At 38.0% G+C, this 17500-nt stretch overlaps 1 protein-coding gene across 1 annotated transcript in view; it reads left to right on the plus strand.

Annotated features, from left to right (window-relative positions):
- The first annotated feature begins 5842 nt into the window (after positions 1–5842).
- LOC131786615 (tetratricopeptide repeat protein 28-like) overlaps positions 5843–17500 on the plus strand; it is a 12738-nt gene continuing 1080 nt past the window's right edge. Inside the window, exons 1-12 of the mRNA XM_066165364.1 lie at positions 5843–5877; positions 7970–8035; positions 11468–11536; positions 11748–11813; positions 12890–13051; positions 13320–13397; positions 14128–14195; positions 14657–14729; positions 14967–15479; positions 15720–15959; positions 16326–16741; positions 17102–17500. The exon at positions 17102–17500 is cut by the window's right edge and continues 820 nt beyond it. Of these exons, the coding sequence (XP_066021461.1) occupies positions 11470–11536; positions 11748–11813; positions 12890–13051; positions 13320–13397; positions 14128–14195; positions 14657–14729; positions 14967–15479; positions 15720–15959; positions 16326–16741; positions 17102–17500 (2082 nt within the window). The 5' untranslated portion in view covers positions 5843–5877; positions 7970–8035; positions 11468–11469. The remainder of the gene's footprint in view (positions 5878–7969; positions 8036–11467; positions 11537–11747; positions 11814–12889; positions 13052–13319; positions 13398–14127; positions 14196–14656; positions 14730–14966; positions 15480–15719; positions 15960–16325; positions 16742–17101) is intronic.

A 17500-nucleotide genomic window follows, 5' to 3' on the forward strand; every position in this document is an offset into this window, starting at 1 on the left:
ACGCCAGCTATTATCAGATACCAAAGATATTCAAAGTTTAAGTTATGAAGTTCGCTTATTAGTTGTAGCGTTGTTTGTGGATGTAAATGAGCCGGGTGAGAATTATGTTTGCTTTATAGAGGCAATATGTTTGTGGTTTGTGCCTATGACTTCTTGAGCGCGGTTCAAATGTTTCCGCTGACCCAACCTATTCAATTGTAACTTCTAATTCAAATTTGCATTGCGCGAACGAAGAAAATTTAAATCGATGACGAAATTACTTTTGAAGAAAAATCACTTAGAGAGAATGTGTGAGCGGCCAGCGCACTTTGTTTTCTACTATAAATCATCAGTTTTTTTAACTGATTTTATTCAACCGTTTCGTTGGGGCTTTTTCTTGCTTAACTGCTCGCAACCATATAGACTGTAGTCATGACAATATCAACATCCTCTTGCTGCAGTGTTATGTAAAGATTTCAAGCCCTGAAAAAAGTCGTAACAACACAAATGAGATATACGATATCACTCGCCTTCGCGCCACTCCGTCAGGTTTACAAATGAATGCAAAGCCTTTACCATTCTCAATCCAAGGTCGTGTGTCGAAATTTTCTCCGATTATGGCTGCAAAAACATTGATTTTTCATCTTGAAGGCTTAACGCCAACGCACTCTACGACTTTTTTTCGGGGACTGGATCGTAATTTCTTCATTCATTAATAAAGCGATTTTTCTTTCCAGAAAAGGGCTGTTGTCGTTATTTAATAAATGAAATAATTCATGGTTGCTTGTAGGTGTGGAATTTCTCTTCTCGTGTTCAACTTTATATCTCACTGGTGAGCTATCGAGTTGAACACTCGAAGATAAATCCCATAACTACGCGCGCCCATGTATTATTCCCTATCAAGAATTAACAGGCACCTTTGTGAAAAATCGTCTTGCTCAACTTACTCGGAGAAAACTTTAGACCTTCAGAGAGATTATCTCAAACACGACCGCAGAAAGTGTCAGGAGAGGTTGAACCTCCTTTGAAGCTTACTGCAGTCCCGTTTGAGTATCAACAATCAAATTATCCATGACTGCTCAAAGGTCGCTTGATCTCAGATTCTTGTTAGAATAAACCATTCTCTTTCCCGCAGTTCTTCCAAAAAAATTTCAGCTCTCATGAAATAATTACAGTGAAAAATTTACAAAGAAAATTAGTAAAAATAAGGAAAAAATAAAACAGCCTTAAGTTGTTTCATTTTGCGTACATTTCTACTGATGATCCGGTCTGATTCAGAGAAAGTCGCTGAGATGAATAAAATCGAAACAGGGAAAATTAGAGTTCAGTTTGTTAGTTCTAAGTAATCAGCCAAGGACTTAAGCTCCACGGAGCAGACGCCTCCCAGTCGTGGAATTTGAGGCTTTTTCTTTGAAATGTTTTTTTTTTTTAATATTGAAAATAAAATGTATTTATTTAGACCTCACAGTTTCTTCAACTTTAATTTCTTTCTGATTTATAGTCACTATTTGTGAAGTATTTGAGTTCTGTGTTGATGTATTGAACTTGGTGCAACGGACCATTAAATTTAACCGTTTTAGATCGTTATAGTGTGGTTTTAACAAAGGGTGTAGCGAACGAAAACTCAAAAGTAATGCGAAATAAAACTTTCTTACCTTCACTTCATTGTTTCCTGCTTCGTTCCAGAGATTTTAAATCCGATTTCATTGACTTTTCCTTTCAAGATATCTTAAACGAAGTGAAAGGTTGGAAACTTCAAATTCAGCTTTCTTGGCAAGGCGACCAATAAATTCACCATAAACGAACCCGATTACTTGAAACCACTGCAAATGACAGCTTAAAAAAAATATTGCTTTTAAATTCCAATTCAGAAAAGCGGTTCAATTTCACCACAACAGCCAGAAAGTCACTCTTTTCCGAACTCAGTTGAAGCAGTTTCGCTTTCTTAGTACGCGCGAGTAACTTCGCGCGTACACAGATTTGAAAAATTGGCAACTTAACGACCGTTATAATCCATCAAATATGCTTGCTTGCATGCACTTCATATCATCGAATATGCCCCAGCTAAACTGAACTGAATTTCAACCTTTCAAATTTTCAACCTTTCACTTCGATATCTGGAGAGAAATAAGTCAAAGAAATCGCATTTAAATATTCTGAGAAGAAGTGGGAAACGATGACGACCCAGGCTTCTCGGTCCTTGTCACTAAGTGATTGAATAATTATGTCACGACATAGTGACGATGTAATTTGCGTACTCTTACTGCGTGTAACTATAACAACTGCTCAGGCTAGAAAGATTAACGGTTTTCGATTTACGCTTATATCTGCGATTCAGAGTAAATAGATATCAATATATTAATAGGAGTTCTCAACTTCTTGTACAAGCTTATTCAAGGCAACGATGACAATGAACGAGCATCCAGCTCATTTGATGTGCCGATCTGTAGACCAAACATTGGCTTTCTAAAGCGATCGGCACATCATATAATTTATAAATTGGCTGTCAAACTTTAACAGATACTTAACTGTTAAGATTTTCATTCAACTCATTAAGAGCAAAGTGTTTGTCTGATTGTCTGTTTCACTGCTTGTCGTACCTCATTAATCTTCCAGCAGTAAAGAAATGGATTTAGCTTCAAGTTAAAATAAACTAAGACAGTTGCTGTTCCCCATATAACAACTGAATACCGTGCATAACCGATCAAACTTTCCATTATGCCATATGGCACATGTACACTGCCTTGTTATATCGCGCCGTGTTTAGTGCGCATGGTTGGCTCGGCTGTTGTAGAACATGATCTTGTACTTGAACCTGACGATGACTGAGAGCGCGGAAAATCTTTGTGTACGACACGAATGAGATTACAATGTAAGATGGGAGAAAGATGCGGCCATACCAAAATGTTATGCGGCCATCTAAAATGTAATATGAAGCAGCAACATTAGATATAACCCAAAAGGTAGCTAAAACGATACATGTGCGCTTCAAAGTGACAGTTTGTTGATATTTTAGCCCCAACAACAACACGAGAAGCCTTTCCACGCTTATAGCCGCTACAGTCGACAAAGACACCCCACTTAAGCCGTAGCTTGTTATGAAAGCAGCGTCCCTTATATATGGACGGAGGTTCCAGTGTTCGTAAACTATGGACATCCAATACGTTGCATAGAGAGGCTGGCTAACAAGACCAACCAACAGATCAGTTGTTGCCAGACAACGATACAAGAGTTTGGACGTTGGATGAAGGGAAGATACCCTTCGAAGGGCAACAAGGATAAGAAGTGCTGTGATGGAAAGAAGAATGTTGACTGCGTACAAATATATTGATTGTTGTTGTAATCCACCTTCCGAAGAGGGAGAGCATCCTAGTTCTTCAGACAGAAGTTTTCGTTTGTGCTCTACCTTCTGTTGAATTTATTGTCGTCATCGTTTTGCAGTCGTGTCCTTTAACATGTAGTTTATTTACGATTGCTGTGAGAGTTAACGAAGAATCTCCCTCTCAGAGCTCCCGCACGGACAAGACCTGTTAAACAAAACTTTTGACGACGTTGCAATTTTCTCAGAGAAGCTGAAAATTTGGAAGAACTACAGGAAAAACCGGAGGATGTTGTTGAAAACAATCTGAAATTTTTGAGCTACATTGTTATTACCTCTGAGGAGCTTAAATCTGTTGCTGACAACTAATAAACAACTAACTGCCTCACTTTCTCGATTATTCAGACTTATTGGGACTACATGAAATAGTCTGGATAATCGAAAATATTAATATAAATGAGATCAACAGCTTACTTCTTAGAGAAACACATATAAAATCTCATTAAAAAATCTGACGATAGATACACGACATTCTCACAAGAGACTGCAGAAAGCTGCAGAAGAGTTTGAAAAATCAGCCCAAGACAGGAGTTTTGTCTAGGTATGTATCGGCATATATATGTATAGCATGTCGGGTTAATATTTGGCAACGCAAAATTAATCAAAACACTTCTTCTGAACAAAGGTAACTTGTAATTTATTATTATTATGCCTATTAATGAGAAAAAAGAAAATTCAAACGAACAGGAAAAGACATCCAGAAAAGATCAAGTAAAATCAGTGAAAATTTGATCTTTGTTTACTAAAAACCTGTTTGTAAACCATTTGTATCGCTCATTGTAAAAATATTAGAAGAATGACAAACAAGAAAGTCTCCATCAAACTTGAAAATATGCGGGTATATTTTTCCTTTCAGTGACAATATCTGTTCCTCGAAACTCACAGTTTTCCTCGAAATTGTTTTCGGACTAAATGTTCGCCCCTTGTAACGGATGATCTAGGCGAACTAGTATTCTGGTATATTTTCGCACCAAATAGAGGATGATATTTATATAACTTAGCCTACTTAATAAAATGTATACATGGAAAAGACTCCAATCAACATTTTCACAGTTTTAACTATAAGGAGGGTCTGGATGAGGGAGTACAAATGCTGGTTGTCGGATAAAATTTCGGCCATTTATCAGTTCTCAGTTAGATTCTGAGCCATTTGCCAGTTGTCAGTTAAATGACTGTTCATTTTTAACTTGGCGAGTTGATTATTACTTTCAGACCCTATATTTGGTTAAAAAGGCAAATAAAGCGTAAACTCGAAAATTAAGTCGAGAATTAATACAATAAGAACTCCTTTTTCTCAATTCTGGAATGAAATAATTCCAAGATCTTCCAAGTGACTTTCAGTCTTTGTTTGAAGGGTGTATGAATTAGTTACAACTCTCCTGCACACAAACTTCTGTTTGCCCGTGCGCAACATTAAAACATTTCTTTTCAATGACTTAGCCGGTCAAAATATTGGAAAGAAGATCGTCAGAAAGACTGAATATGAATTGAAAAGTAGCCATGTGATAAAGTTCCACATCAAAATCTCCGAGGCCATATTTACTGGACAACTCCTTTAGACCAAGGAACGAAACAAGGTGCTTTTTTCAGCGCCAGTACGGTGTTTACATCATTAATAGGAAGGCGGCTTCTGTGACGCTCAAATGTCGTTTCCGAATCAATTCGATGAAAGCTTACAACAGCTTTTAAAATACGGTCATCGAGTAAGTTGACGATCGAGTTGGGTATCAAATATTATATAACCGATATGTGAGATAATGCCTTGATGTGAATGGTCCATGCGATAATTATTAACGAAATATGACATTTTTGCGTACTCCTACTGATACGTAACAAAAAACGTACTTTTATTGGACAAAATGAATCAACGTCCTTATTTTTAGGGCCATCTGGTCTTTTTTCAGTTGTCAGTAAAAGCGCACCACAAATGTCAATTGTCAGTTGGATTTGTCAGTTGTCAGTTAACATCATCTAGACCCTCAAACAAGGCCACACCACAACACCGGGAGCAGCGTTCTCTACTTTTTGCGAAAAGTTCGAGGATTCCTTACGTTCCCTGTTAACCAGTGCAGAGAAGATACAGGAAATGGGGCCTGCAGTTTATCGTCCTGTTCCGAGAAGACTAAAACGTCTAACAGTTAACAGATGTCATAGCAAAGTCAGCTCATTCTCCCTAGTCCTTTCAAGACCATGAGTGTTGGTCCGGTCTGAACCCTCGATGTCACGCACGGCAGTCCGGCGCCCTACAACATAAGCAGGCAGTGGTTGAACGACCATTCCGGATTAATGAAAATGAAAACCGATGTTACGTGAGGTCCAGTCTCAACTTGGCGTATAAATAGTGAAACAGCGTCATAGCCACAAAATAGAATCATGGATCACGAAATAAACAATGATACACGATTTTCTGTTTCGAGTTCGATGAGCTCATATTCAGCTTCTACAATACTGCTGGTGTTACCAAGTGCATCGCTTTGTTACACACTTGAGTGGCAAATCACATTTTCACAGGAGTTAAGGTGAGGACAGAATATTAAGTTATTAGCGACTCAATGCAGTGAATGAGATAAACGGGTATCGACTAAAGATACAAATAGAAATAATTTGAAACAACATGAGACAAAAGAATGAAAGAAATATCGATCTTATTCACTCGTCACGAACGCGTGATGGGGGGGGGGGGGGGAAGAGAGGAAAGAAAAACATTCACTTTCCTCTCAAGGAATCGAATTTTAGACCATCGGAAGATTTTTTAAGCTTTCTCGTCAATGAGCCATGACATACAGTGGATACATAAAGGATCATCCTCCATACTGCTGAGATCATCAATGTCGAACGTTTCATGTCTTAAAATACATAATGAAAGAAACGAAATTTCAAACTCCTCCGTGACAAAGGAAAAAATCCAGTTCTAACCGAGGACCGAAAAAAATAACCCATATTCGTCAGATCAGGCTAAACGACAGATTAGATATCAATGCAGACATGTAGATAAACATACCAGACCTTGAGGTAGCTTATTTATCTTCCCATAAGGGATCTATGAAGCTGCAGAATTTCTGATTCTAGTATCATGTGCGTCGCTTGTTTATATGAAATATTATACAATCACTTATGGCCTCGCTTACGGCATCCATACTCAAAAAACAATTCTAGAGCTCAAAGAGACAGAGTGCTAGGGCCTCAGATTTCTCTTCCAACTAAAAGACAGCTGATTCAGTATTAATTTATTGTTAAAAATTCCTGTAAGATACACTAAGGGTTTCTGTACACAAAGATGTATGGAGTACATAGATTTAAAAAAAATCTTGAATAACTTCCTCGGATATTTCTTTAAGGAAAATATTTATGGTATTCACTTTAATTCTTTACAAGACGCGAAACGATTTGAATATGCTTTCCTCTTGATACAAAGAGAAGTCAGGTATTTTTCTTGGAAAAGAAATTTATTGGAGTGAAATTTATTGCAAGTATTCTTGAGGTGAGGAAAGATAATGAAGAAATATGTAGCATATTATAATCGAAAGATGGGAAAATTGGGAAAAAAATACACATAAAGAATACATATTATTGATGTGATTTCTTAAGTTTTATATTTACCTCCGCTGATGAATATGTGCAACTTGTTAGTACAAAGTATACGTTGAAATCAAGGCAATAACCAGCGAAAAAATTAGGGATCTTTGAGAACAGAGAAAATTATTACTAAAAGCGAATTATCTTGATGTAAAACTAAATTTTCTCTGTGAGAGAAAGCCAGTGAATGAAAACAGCTATGGGATGGATGTCCATTTAATCTTGTTCAGGACTCGACTACATACGAACAAACCCATCTTAATTGTGTGAATCAGCATCGTTTTCATATTAGGAAGGAACAGATTTTATTATTCCAAAACTGATTGTCTGGGATGAGATCTAGAGCGCCGCCGAATTTCACTGGACACTTAAGATTTTGATTGCAAAAATATTTAGAGCAGAATTGGCAGGAGTTATTTACAAGAACAAAGTTCACGTTATTATTTTTAGAAACTATATGAAGTTGTCACGATGAAAGCAGAAAATGAAAATTTGAGAAAATCGTAACGCTTTTTCGTGGAAGGATGACTGAAAAAAATATTTATCATACAAAATACGCTGATTGATATCGTCAATCAGTTGCTGCGTATCACTCGCCTTTTGCAACACTTCATTGGGTTGGTAATAAAGTCGCCTTAAAGGTAAAGGCGTCTGGTGTTTATATAATAGACGAAATAGTACATGGCTGCTTGTAGATATAGCAACATCTCTGAGGAGAAAAGGGATTTTTATGATTGCGAGTGTTTTGCACTAAAAGGGAAAGAGCTTAATTTAAATCATAGAATAAATTAATCGTCATGCAGAAACATGTAAACAAGTTGTATATGTATATAAGTTGTATGTATATCATAAAAAGAATAAAACAAACAAACAAACAAAAAACAAACGCAATTAATTTCTTGAAGAAGAAGAACAATTTTGATCACGAAACTGGGCACTAGATGAGGTTGGATCTTTTAAACTCGTGAATATGTAACCTTTCGATTTTTTCATCGAAATCGTAGTAAAGCAAAATATTATTCTTGATATTTTCAGGCATTTAGAGTTAACAAATGACATCGTTTGGAAAATAAAAGGATTCAGAGGATGACAGTTTAACAGGTACAAACCAATTTTCATTCTGCAACTGATTAAAGCTGTTTAGAGCCCGTGTTATTTGTATAGGTAATCACATGATTTCGAGTGCAATTTGGAATAAATAAGCACGAGTAAATTTTTTCAAAGACTAACAAAATTGCACTCGCCCTACGGGCTCGTGCAATTTGTGGTCTTTGAAAAAATTAAAAAGTGCTTGTTTATTCCAAATTGCACGAGAAAAATCATGTGATTACTTGTTAATAATATACATGGCTTATCATAATTAAACATAAGCAAAGCGCGCGCATCAAGTGCAAAAAATAATTTATTCAAACCGTGCGTTCGGTCAAAACAACCGCGTACGATCAAAACAATAATATGCAATGATATCTTCACATCTTTAAGGTTGAAAAAGTTCAAAGTCCGGCTAAACAGTTCAAGGAATTGTTCAGTCTGTGTCCAAATCACTTTCGATGAAATGGAATCGTCGTTTCCGAGGTTTAACCATGTTTGTTTTTTAATTTCGGCGTCGGATCGCTCGAGCAAAGTGTTAAGCTGGGTCGGCTCGTAATTTTCGATTTCCTCGGCAATTCCCTTCTCTAAACACCACTTTTTCCAAACCGACAACCAAAAAGCAGTGCTTTTTACAGTGTTTTCGTTGTTTAAGCTGTTTTTCAGCTGCGGTGGCGAAAGGAAACCTACTTAAAACGCCGGCCATTGTTTCGCTCGCAAATTTTCAAATTTTCAAATTTTGTTGCGACATCCAAGGTTCGTATTTGATTGGCTCTCTGTGAGTTTCTTTGATTATTGACCAATCAGAATGTCTGATTTGTTTCTTTCTTTGCACTGAATTAACCCTCTTCTGCACTGAATTAACTCTCTTCTGCACTGAATTACCTGAAAACTGCATTTATCTTAACCAATCAGAGCTGAGTAATTTTTCCATGTACATTATTAATAATGAAAGATCTCAATCTTATGTTTTTTGCGAATGACAACAATCAAGTTTAATTTCAGTAAAATTTTTTCGGTTTATTGTTGTCAGATGTGAAAATATTTCATTGGTTTCTCTCATTTGACTCATGGTTATGTAGTTTCCGCGCGATGCAATTTCCTAAAGCGTTAGACTCCTAGAAGTGATATAACTTTTAAATTATTCTAGACTTGTAACATCAATACATTATCCAGCAAACAAGTAAAGAGAATACTCAGATTTTTATCTGGTAGAATTCGTTATCTTTGAACTTACACCAAATTTCCGTATCTACTTTGAAATGAAACATGTAGTAGCTAGAAGGGAGAATTAACAATTAGATCACGGGAGTTGAAGGTTTAACTGTAGGTGATGATTATGCGGCAGAAGCGCGTGATGAGCGTATGACAGAGCTCGATAACGTGCTGTATATAATTATACCTCTCGTCAATATCAAAACCAGCAAATATCTCTCGAAAACAAACGAAGTTTGAAACAAAGCTGGAGATTGAAAAAATAAACAAAAATACACAGTCCTTAGGTTTCTTTTGATATCGTAACATTCGCGATGTATAGTAATAATAACAGTTATATGGTTGTTGGTGAAATACCACAATTTTTTCAGTTTCCAAAACGTGACATCTCCACCGCACGCTGTAAATGTACCATTTATATCTTCACATTTAAAGGTATCAATGTCGTCATTAGAACCGAATTTATCAACATGACAGTTTTACTTTCCATGTAGGCTTTTTTTTAATTGTCTTTTTTCCCTGAAGCTGAATTCAATTCTTTTTTAAGGAAATACTTCTTGTAATAAGAAATTGTTGTATTACAATGTCCGAAATTGAATTGGTTTTCCGGCGAGCTGAATTTCGCTGCAGAGATCTCTGTTTTCGATGCTCTTACTTAAAAATTGTAATTCATTCAAATTTGCAATCAATACTTTTGAATAAAAAGGTTGATACATGTCCGCTTGTCGATAAGAATTTATCTGCTTGAATTGAATTATCTGTTTGAAGGTGTAAAAGATGTTACTAACACTCAATGGTAAAATTCGTACCACGCGCGATTATCCAATAATTCATATATGCATGTGCATTACTGAACAAGCGTGAGCTTAAGAATTCTGTACATCAACCAACTTCCCAAACAGCATTTTAAGGATCGATGGATCAAAGGATGTATTACATGGTGACAAAATATTTTCATGCACCTTGGAATTACCAAATGAATCTGCGAGTTTCGTTGTGCTTTTTATTGTTGTTTGTCGTAATTTAGGACGAATATGTGACTTCTGTAGATATACCTTTTCGCGCGGTGACGGCCTAAATGGACACAGTGTTTGTGTGTTTACATCGTACGCTGGAAGATAAAGCTGTGGGCTCAATAAATGCTGATATTGGAGCAGAATTCTGTACTGTAGGGCAAGACCACCTCGGCAGCTTCACGGAAATTTCCTAAATTTGCCATTCACTATTATATTGCAAAATATTATTTTTTAATCAGCAATTCGTTCACAAATAATTTTAAAGTTCTCTTTTGCATTGCCTCACCGAAATGTTTGTTTCTTTGTTTTTTTGTTTTTTTTTTCAGTTTCATTTCGCTTTCAGTCTACTCCCTCCGCCAAATGCTCATATGGCCTGGCAGTGAATTTATTCGATGGCCTACAAGATTAAGCTATGCAGAAGTCTTTGTGTTGCGTTTGGCTTTCAATTTGTTATAGATGAAGTTCGTTAATAACAAGAGTTTTGATGAATAGGACGCTTTCCAGTGCCATCTTCTCCATTCCCTCAGATAACCTCGTATTCAGTGCCCTTTTTGAATTCGAAATGAAAAAATCGGGTCCTTTCCCAACATAATTTGGAAAGGGGCCAGCTACTTCCAGCTATTCAAAATTTCCTAGCTCCTTCTAAAAAATTAAACGATTTAAACAATTTTCGATAGCTTTGAGGGAGATTTACACATGCACTTTGTTGAAGAACAGGGTCGATACAAGTGTTTCTTTACGCAATAGGCTCGCGGGGTGTTGGTAGAATTCGTGACGGTCACGCAAACCCTCGAATGCATTTCGGTTTCGAATAAGTTTCGTGAATTCTCCCAGCCCCACACACGCGATAAAATGAAGGAATGAAAGAAAGAGTCTTTTATTGCATTATTTTTTATCCATGCTTATCCATGCCTACCGAGTACAACTAGGTTGTTTATTGCAACTCACGCATTTTGATAAGGAACAGCCTTAAACAACGTTTCAACAGATGAGACTAGGGAAACAGACAAATAATTGAAAAACAAACATGACACAACCCGCGGAACTTGACTGGAGCTGTCACGAAACCACAATATGATTGAGTTATACATTTAAGTAATTAACCATAATATGATTAAGTATACAAAGTTTTCTTTAGGTTACTTTTATCTGAGTCCCCTTTTTTTATTTTTTATAATGTAGCGCAGCGCAATCGATTCAATTTTATTTCTAGCTATGGCAGAAAGCAACCTCCCAACAACGGGAGAAGAACTGGAGGTGAAAAATGAGTTTCCAGCCACAGGTGAGAAAAAGCAACAAGGAAAGACTTGGTTATGGTGGTTTTGTACTGTTTGTCAATTAAGTATATCTTAATTCTGGTGCACAATTGTTTGGATCGCTTCGACTTGAAGGTTTTAAGGAATCCACTAAACACGCCAGTATTAGAACGCTAGTTGTAATTGCACATAGTTGTGATCCCTAACAAAGTTGAAATATCTTCTCGGTAATTTCAGCGACAGAGAAAAGTCAAGTTTCGTCAAGTGAGGCTGAACTGGATGTCTGCAATGACCCTTTAAGAGGTAAGAACACCAGGTGAAAAATGATTTTTGAAAGACTTCCCAGTGAAATTTTTGTCACATTTACATCAAAATTTGAGTATGTTCTGTAAATAAGTTTTTGAAACAGCAAAAGATTGTTTCTTCCAATTTCGAACTTTGTTACCAGAAAAATAAAATTAAAAAAACAAAGGAAAAAACAATTTATTGCTCGATCCGATTGAGAAGAAAGCGCAAAATTTGGTCATTTTTAATGTGAAAGTCATTTTCGGCGAGAGAGAGCTGTTGGCACCAGTAGACCTGTCAAAGTCGAGTATTGTAAAATTTGTGAACGGATAACTTTTTGAGGCCGCCACGAGGAAAGTATTTGACTAAAAGTTACGCTAACACCTTTTGTCCCCTATTGTCCAATACATGTTTGGCAGAAATTTTACGCAATTTGAGAATTCTACAGAGAAGAGGAGGCATTTTGTCTCGGCCGTATCGCCTGTTTCGGTTTTCTAAATATTTCACGCCTCTTTGGATACTTATGTCAACACGAAGCCCACGCTGTAAACCACCAGCCAAAAAAATGGTTTTTATTCTAACTTGATATTTTGGAAAACGTAAGCCAGGTGTAAAAGGGTTTTTGGGAAGTCTCTTGACCTAAGTGTATACCGAACAGACTTGATTTGCTTATAGCCAAGCTACAGCTAAAACCCGTCATAGTGTGTGTATATTTTTAAACAAACAAAGAGCAAAGATAAACTCTCCTGTAGTACGATTTTAAACAAAGTTGAGTTCAAATAGGATCTCCCGGTAAAACTTTTCATATTTTGGAAAACGTAAGCCGGGTGTAGAAGAGGTTTGGAAAAGCTTCTTGACCTAAATGCAAACCGAGAAACTTGAATTGATAATAGCCAAGCTACAGCCCAGACTCCCAACTGCTTGCACATTTTACTTAAACAAAATGTACAAATATTAAACTTTTCTGATTTTTTTTTCATAGCTCTAAGCTCCTTTAACCTAACAGTTCGTTTGGAAGTATAAAGTTGGCATCATCCCTCTAGGGTCGTATTACTCATTACTAAATCATCAACACTAAAACGTTGTGCTTTCAGGGATAGCGAAAGTATGTCTCGAGGAAGGCAACAAAGAATACAAACAAGGAGAAGATAATAATGCGATAAACTCCTATACGGAAGGAATTCAAGTGAATTGCAAAGATAAACGGCTGAACGCCAAGCTTTACAGCAACAGGGCGACAGCTCATTTCCGTTTAGGTAACAATTTCATATCTAAACATATAAATCTCTCATGCAGTGTTACAAGATAACGGAATACACAATCTACATCAAGAAAAGGAAAAAATCGAGCAACTGCAGGAAAAAAGCATAGAAAGAGATATCACCCTTTAGCAGATCAAAATTAAGCAGAGAAATGTTCCCCGTAAATAGAGTGCAATTTATGCAATTGTAATTTTTTCAGGCGTCTTTGCTGTAATTGCATGTGATGACCACTTTTTTAAACCCTATTTCTTGAATTTCATAGCAAACTACGTGGAATGTCTCGATGATGCAACAGTTGCTGTTCAATTGGAACCCACTTTAATCCAAGCTATTACGAATGGTGGGTTTTTCAATCATGAGCGTTCAACATTCTTTTCTCTGATTTCGTCAAAAGAGGATTGTGTTTGTTTGCGGCAGGTGACTGCACCTCAAGTGACAATTGTATCTGGTGTGTCAATGTCTGTTATGTGGTGAAAAAAATAAGATGTCAATAAGCCCTTAAATACCTCCCCCTGATTAGTTCACGTTGTAGAGTGCTGGAGGTCGAGGGTTAAAACCCTAGACCGGATCAACACTTAAGAGAAGTCTTAAGATATCTGATCATAATGTACTGCGCCCTACCCATGACAGCTGCAAATGGTTTGATATTCTTGTCCGGATAAGTATGGAAATCTGTAAGTCCCATTTCCTGTATCCTCTCTGTATCTCTTAGCCAGAGACGTTGAAAAACCCGGCAGGGAGGCACCTGAAAAATACCCTTTCAAATGATCAATGCTCAATGCAGTCTGCCCGACACCTTCCCCGAAAAGTGCTGAAAACCGCATTACAGCACATTAAAATGAAAGATGCGCTATATAAATTCATCGTTATCATCATTAATTGATCCTTAATCGGTAGCCGCTTTGCACCAACTCCTTATTGTTCATTTTCAGTTCTTCCACAAGTTCAAAATTTACTTCATTATCATAATTTTTCCCGGGTAAATGACAAATTAAGTCGATTTTATCAATACGTTTATACCTCAACAGTGATAAATTACCTCGCACCACCAATTATTCTCTCCTTTTCAGGAGCCAGAGCCTGTGTCGAACTTTGCTTGTATACAGAAGCAAGGAGCTGGCTGCATATGGGATTGGACGTATCCTTTAACGAATGTTTCAAACGTGATACGAGATGCAATGCGAAAATCAATACGTTCTCGACAGATTCTTCTACACATAAAGCAAGCGATACTCTCTTACAATGCAGTGAGTAGTTTAAAGAAGCTTAAATATTCTTGAGGAGTTCTTTCGATTATTCCACGAAACTTTTCTTGAAAGAAGAGGTCATAGTAACTCATTCGTAGAGTTTGTGCTGTAGGCCCCTCATTTTTGTCTCCACACGAGCATCACCGAGACGCCCGGGCCTAAACTAATAATGGCGCTTCAGAGCTAGTTAACATCCTCCTATAACTTGAAATTAAATCTTATTATAAAACCACGTTCGAATGATCATTTCATTTTAAAGGTTCAATTCAACGCTCATTATTTTCAAAATACACATTTCCATTGCATTTTCGCAAATCTGCTCATGATTTATCTACCCTTAATACGCTTAAAGATTGACAACAATAACGAACGTCTGCTTCAATTAATGAGGAGGTCTGATGCAGAACTAAAAGTCATAGCAAAAAGTTATGGCAATCTCGGCAACGTTTATCACAGTCTTGGACAATTCAAAATAGCAATCGAGTACCAACAACGTAGTCTAGAAATTGCTAAGGAAGTGGGAGACAACGCCGGAGAGGGAGAAAGTTATTGCGGTCTCGGCTGCGCTTATCAAGGTCTAGGACAGTTCAAAACAGCCATCGAGTACCATCAACGTCATCTAGAAATTTCTAAAGAAGTGGGAGACAACACCGGAGAGGGAGGAAGTTATTACAATCTCGGCTGCGCTTATCAAGGTCTAGGACAGTTCAAAACAGCCATCGAGTACCATCAACGTCATCTAGAAATTTCTAAAGAAGTGGGATACAAGGCCGGAGAGGGAGGAATTTATTGCAATCTCGGCTGCGCTTATCACAGTCTAGGACAATTCAAAACAGCAATCAAGTACCATCAACGTCATCTAGAAATTTCTAAAGAAGTGGGAGACAAGGCCGGAGAGGGAGGAAGTTATCGCAATCTCGGCTGCGCTTATCAAGGTCTAGGACAGTTCAAAACAGCCATCGAGTACTATCAACGTTATCTAGAAATTTCTAAAGAAGTGGGAGACAAGGCCGGAGAGGGAGAAAGTTATCGCGGTCTCGGCTGCGCTTATCGAGGTCTAGGACAGTTCAAAACAGCCATCGAGTACCATCAACGTCATCTAGAAATTTCTAAAGAAGTGGGAGACAACGCCGACGAGGGAGGAAGTTATTGCAATCTCGGCTGCGCTTATCAAGGTTTAGGACAGTTCAAAACAGCCATCGAGTACCATCAACGTCATCTAGAAATTACTAAAGTAGTAGGAGACAAGGCCGAAGAGAGAATAAGTTATGGCAATCTCAGCAACGCTTATCACAGTCTTGGACAATTCAAAACAGAAATCGAGTGCCAAATATGTAGTCTAGAAATTGCTAAAGAAGTGGGAGACAACGCCGGAGAGGGAAAAAGTTATGGCAATCTCGGCAACGCTTATCAAGGTTTAGGACAGTTCAAAACAGCCATCGAGTACCATCAACGAAGTTTAGAAATTGCTAAAGAAGTGGGAGACAAGGCCGGAGAGGGAGGAAGTTATGACAATCTCGGCTGCGCTTATCAAGGTCTAGGACAGTTCAAAACAGCCATCGAGTGCCATCAACGATGTCTAGAAATTGCTAAAGAAGTGGGAGACAAGGCCAGAGAGGGAAGAGGTTATGGCAATCTCGGCTGCGCTTATCAAGGTCTAGAACAGTGCAAAACAGCCATCAAGTACCATCAACGTAGTCTACATATTGATAAAGAAGTGGGAAACAAGGCAGGAGAGGGAAGTAGTTATAACAATCTCGGCTGCGCTTATGAAGGTCTAGGACAGTTCAGTACAGCAATCGAATACCATCAACGATGTCTAGAAATTGCTAAAGAAGCGGGAGACAAGGCCGGAGAGGGAAGAAGTTATTTCGGTCTCGGCAACGCTTATTACAGTCTCAGAAAGTTCAAAACAGCAATCGAATACCATCAACGTAGTCTAGATATTGATAAAGAAGTGGGAAACAAGGCAGGAGAGGGAAGTAGTTATAACAAGCTCGGCTTCGCTTATGAATATCTAGGACAGTTCAGTACAGCAATCGAATACCATCAACGATGTCTAGAAATTGCTAAAGAAGCGGGAGACAAGGCCGGAGAGGGAAGACGTTATAGCAATCTCGGCAACGCTTATCACAGTCTAGGACAGTTCAACACAGCAATCGAGTACGAACAACGTAGCCTAGAAATTGCTCAAGAAGTGGGAGGCAAGGCCGAAGAGGGACGAAGCTATGGCAATCTCGGCTGCGCTTATAACAGACTAGGGCAGTTCAAAACAGCAATCGAGTACCATCAACGTCACCTAGAAATTGCTAAAGAAGTGGGAGACAAGGCCGAAGAGGGAAGAAGTTATAACAATCTCGGCAGCGCATATCGAGGTCTAGGACAGTTCAAAACAGCCCTCAAGTACCATCAACGTAGTTTAGAAATTGCTAAAGAAGTGGGAGACAAGCCCGGAGAGGGAAAAAGTTATTTCGGTCTCGGCAACACATATGGTAGTCTAAGAAAGTTCAAAACAGCAATCGAATACCATCAACGTAGTCTAGATATTGATAAAGAAGTGGGAAACAAGGCAGGAGAGGGAAGAAGTTATAACAATCTCGGCTGCGCTTATGAAGCTCTAGGACAGTCCAGTACAGCAATCGAATACCATCAACGATGTCTAGAAATTTTTAAAGAAGTGGGAGACAAAGATGGAGAAGGAAAAAGTTATTGCCTTCTCGGCATGATTAATCTCAGTCAAAGAGAGTTAGAAACGGCATTCGAGTGTTATCAACGTCACCTAGAAATATCCAAAGAGGTGGGAGACAAGACTGGAGAGGCGTGCTCACTCTGTCACCTTGGAAGCATTTTTGAGTGCCAAGGAAATCTTATGATGGCCTTTGACTGTTATCACTCGAGTGTACAGTTGTATGAAGATATCAGGGCCAGTCTTCAACTCAACGATCAGTGGAAGATTTCTTATCGTAATCAGCACCAAAGTGCATACAAAGGTTTGTGGCGTATAAATCTCAATCAAGGTCAAGTTGTAAAAGCTCTTCTTGCCGCAGAGAAAGGACGTGCTCAAGCTCTGAGAGATCTCATGACCACAAAATATCAGCCTGGAGATTCTTCAACGCACAGCGCATCTCTGAGTTTGGTTTCATTGACCACAGTTTTCATAGCTATTAATGGACCATGCGTTTACTTCTGGGTTTGC

This window comes from Pocillopora verrucosa, chromosome 4 (genome assembly GCF_036669915.1).
Source record: "Pocillopora verrucosa isolate sample1 chromosome 4, ASM3666991v2, whole genome shotgun sequence".
In the NCBI taxonomy this organism is placed as follows: Eukaryota; Metazoa; Cnidaria; class Anthozoa; order Scleractinia; family Pocilloporidae; genus Pocillopora; species Pocillopora verrucosa.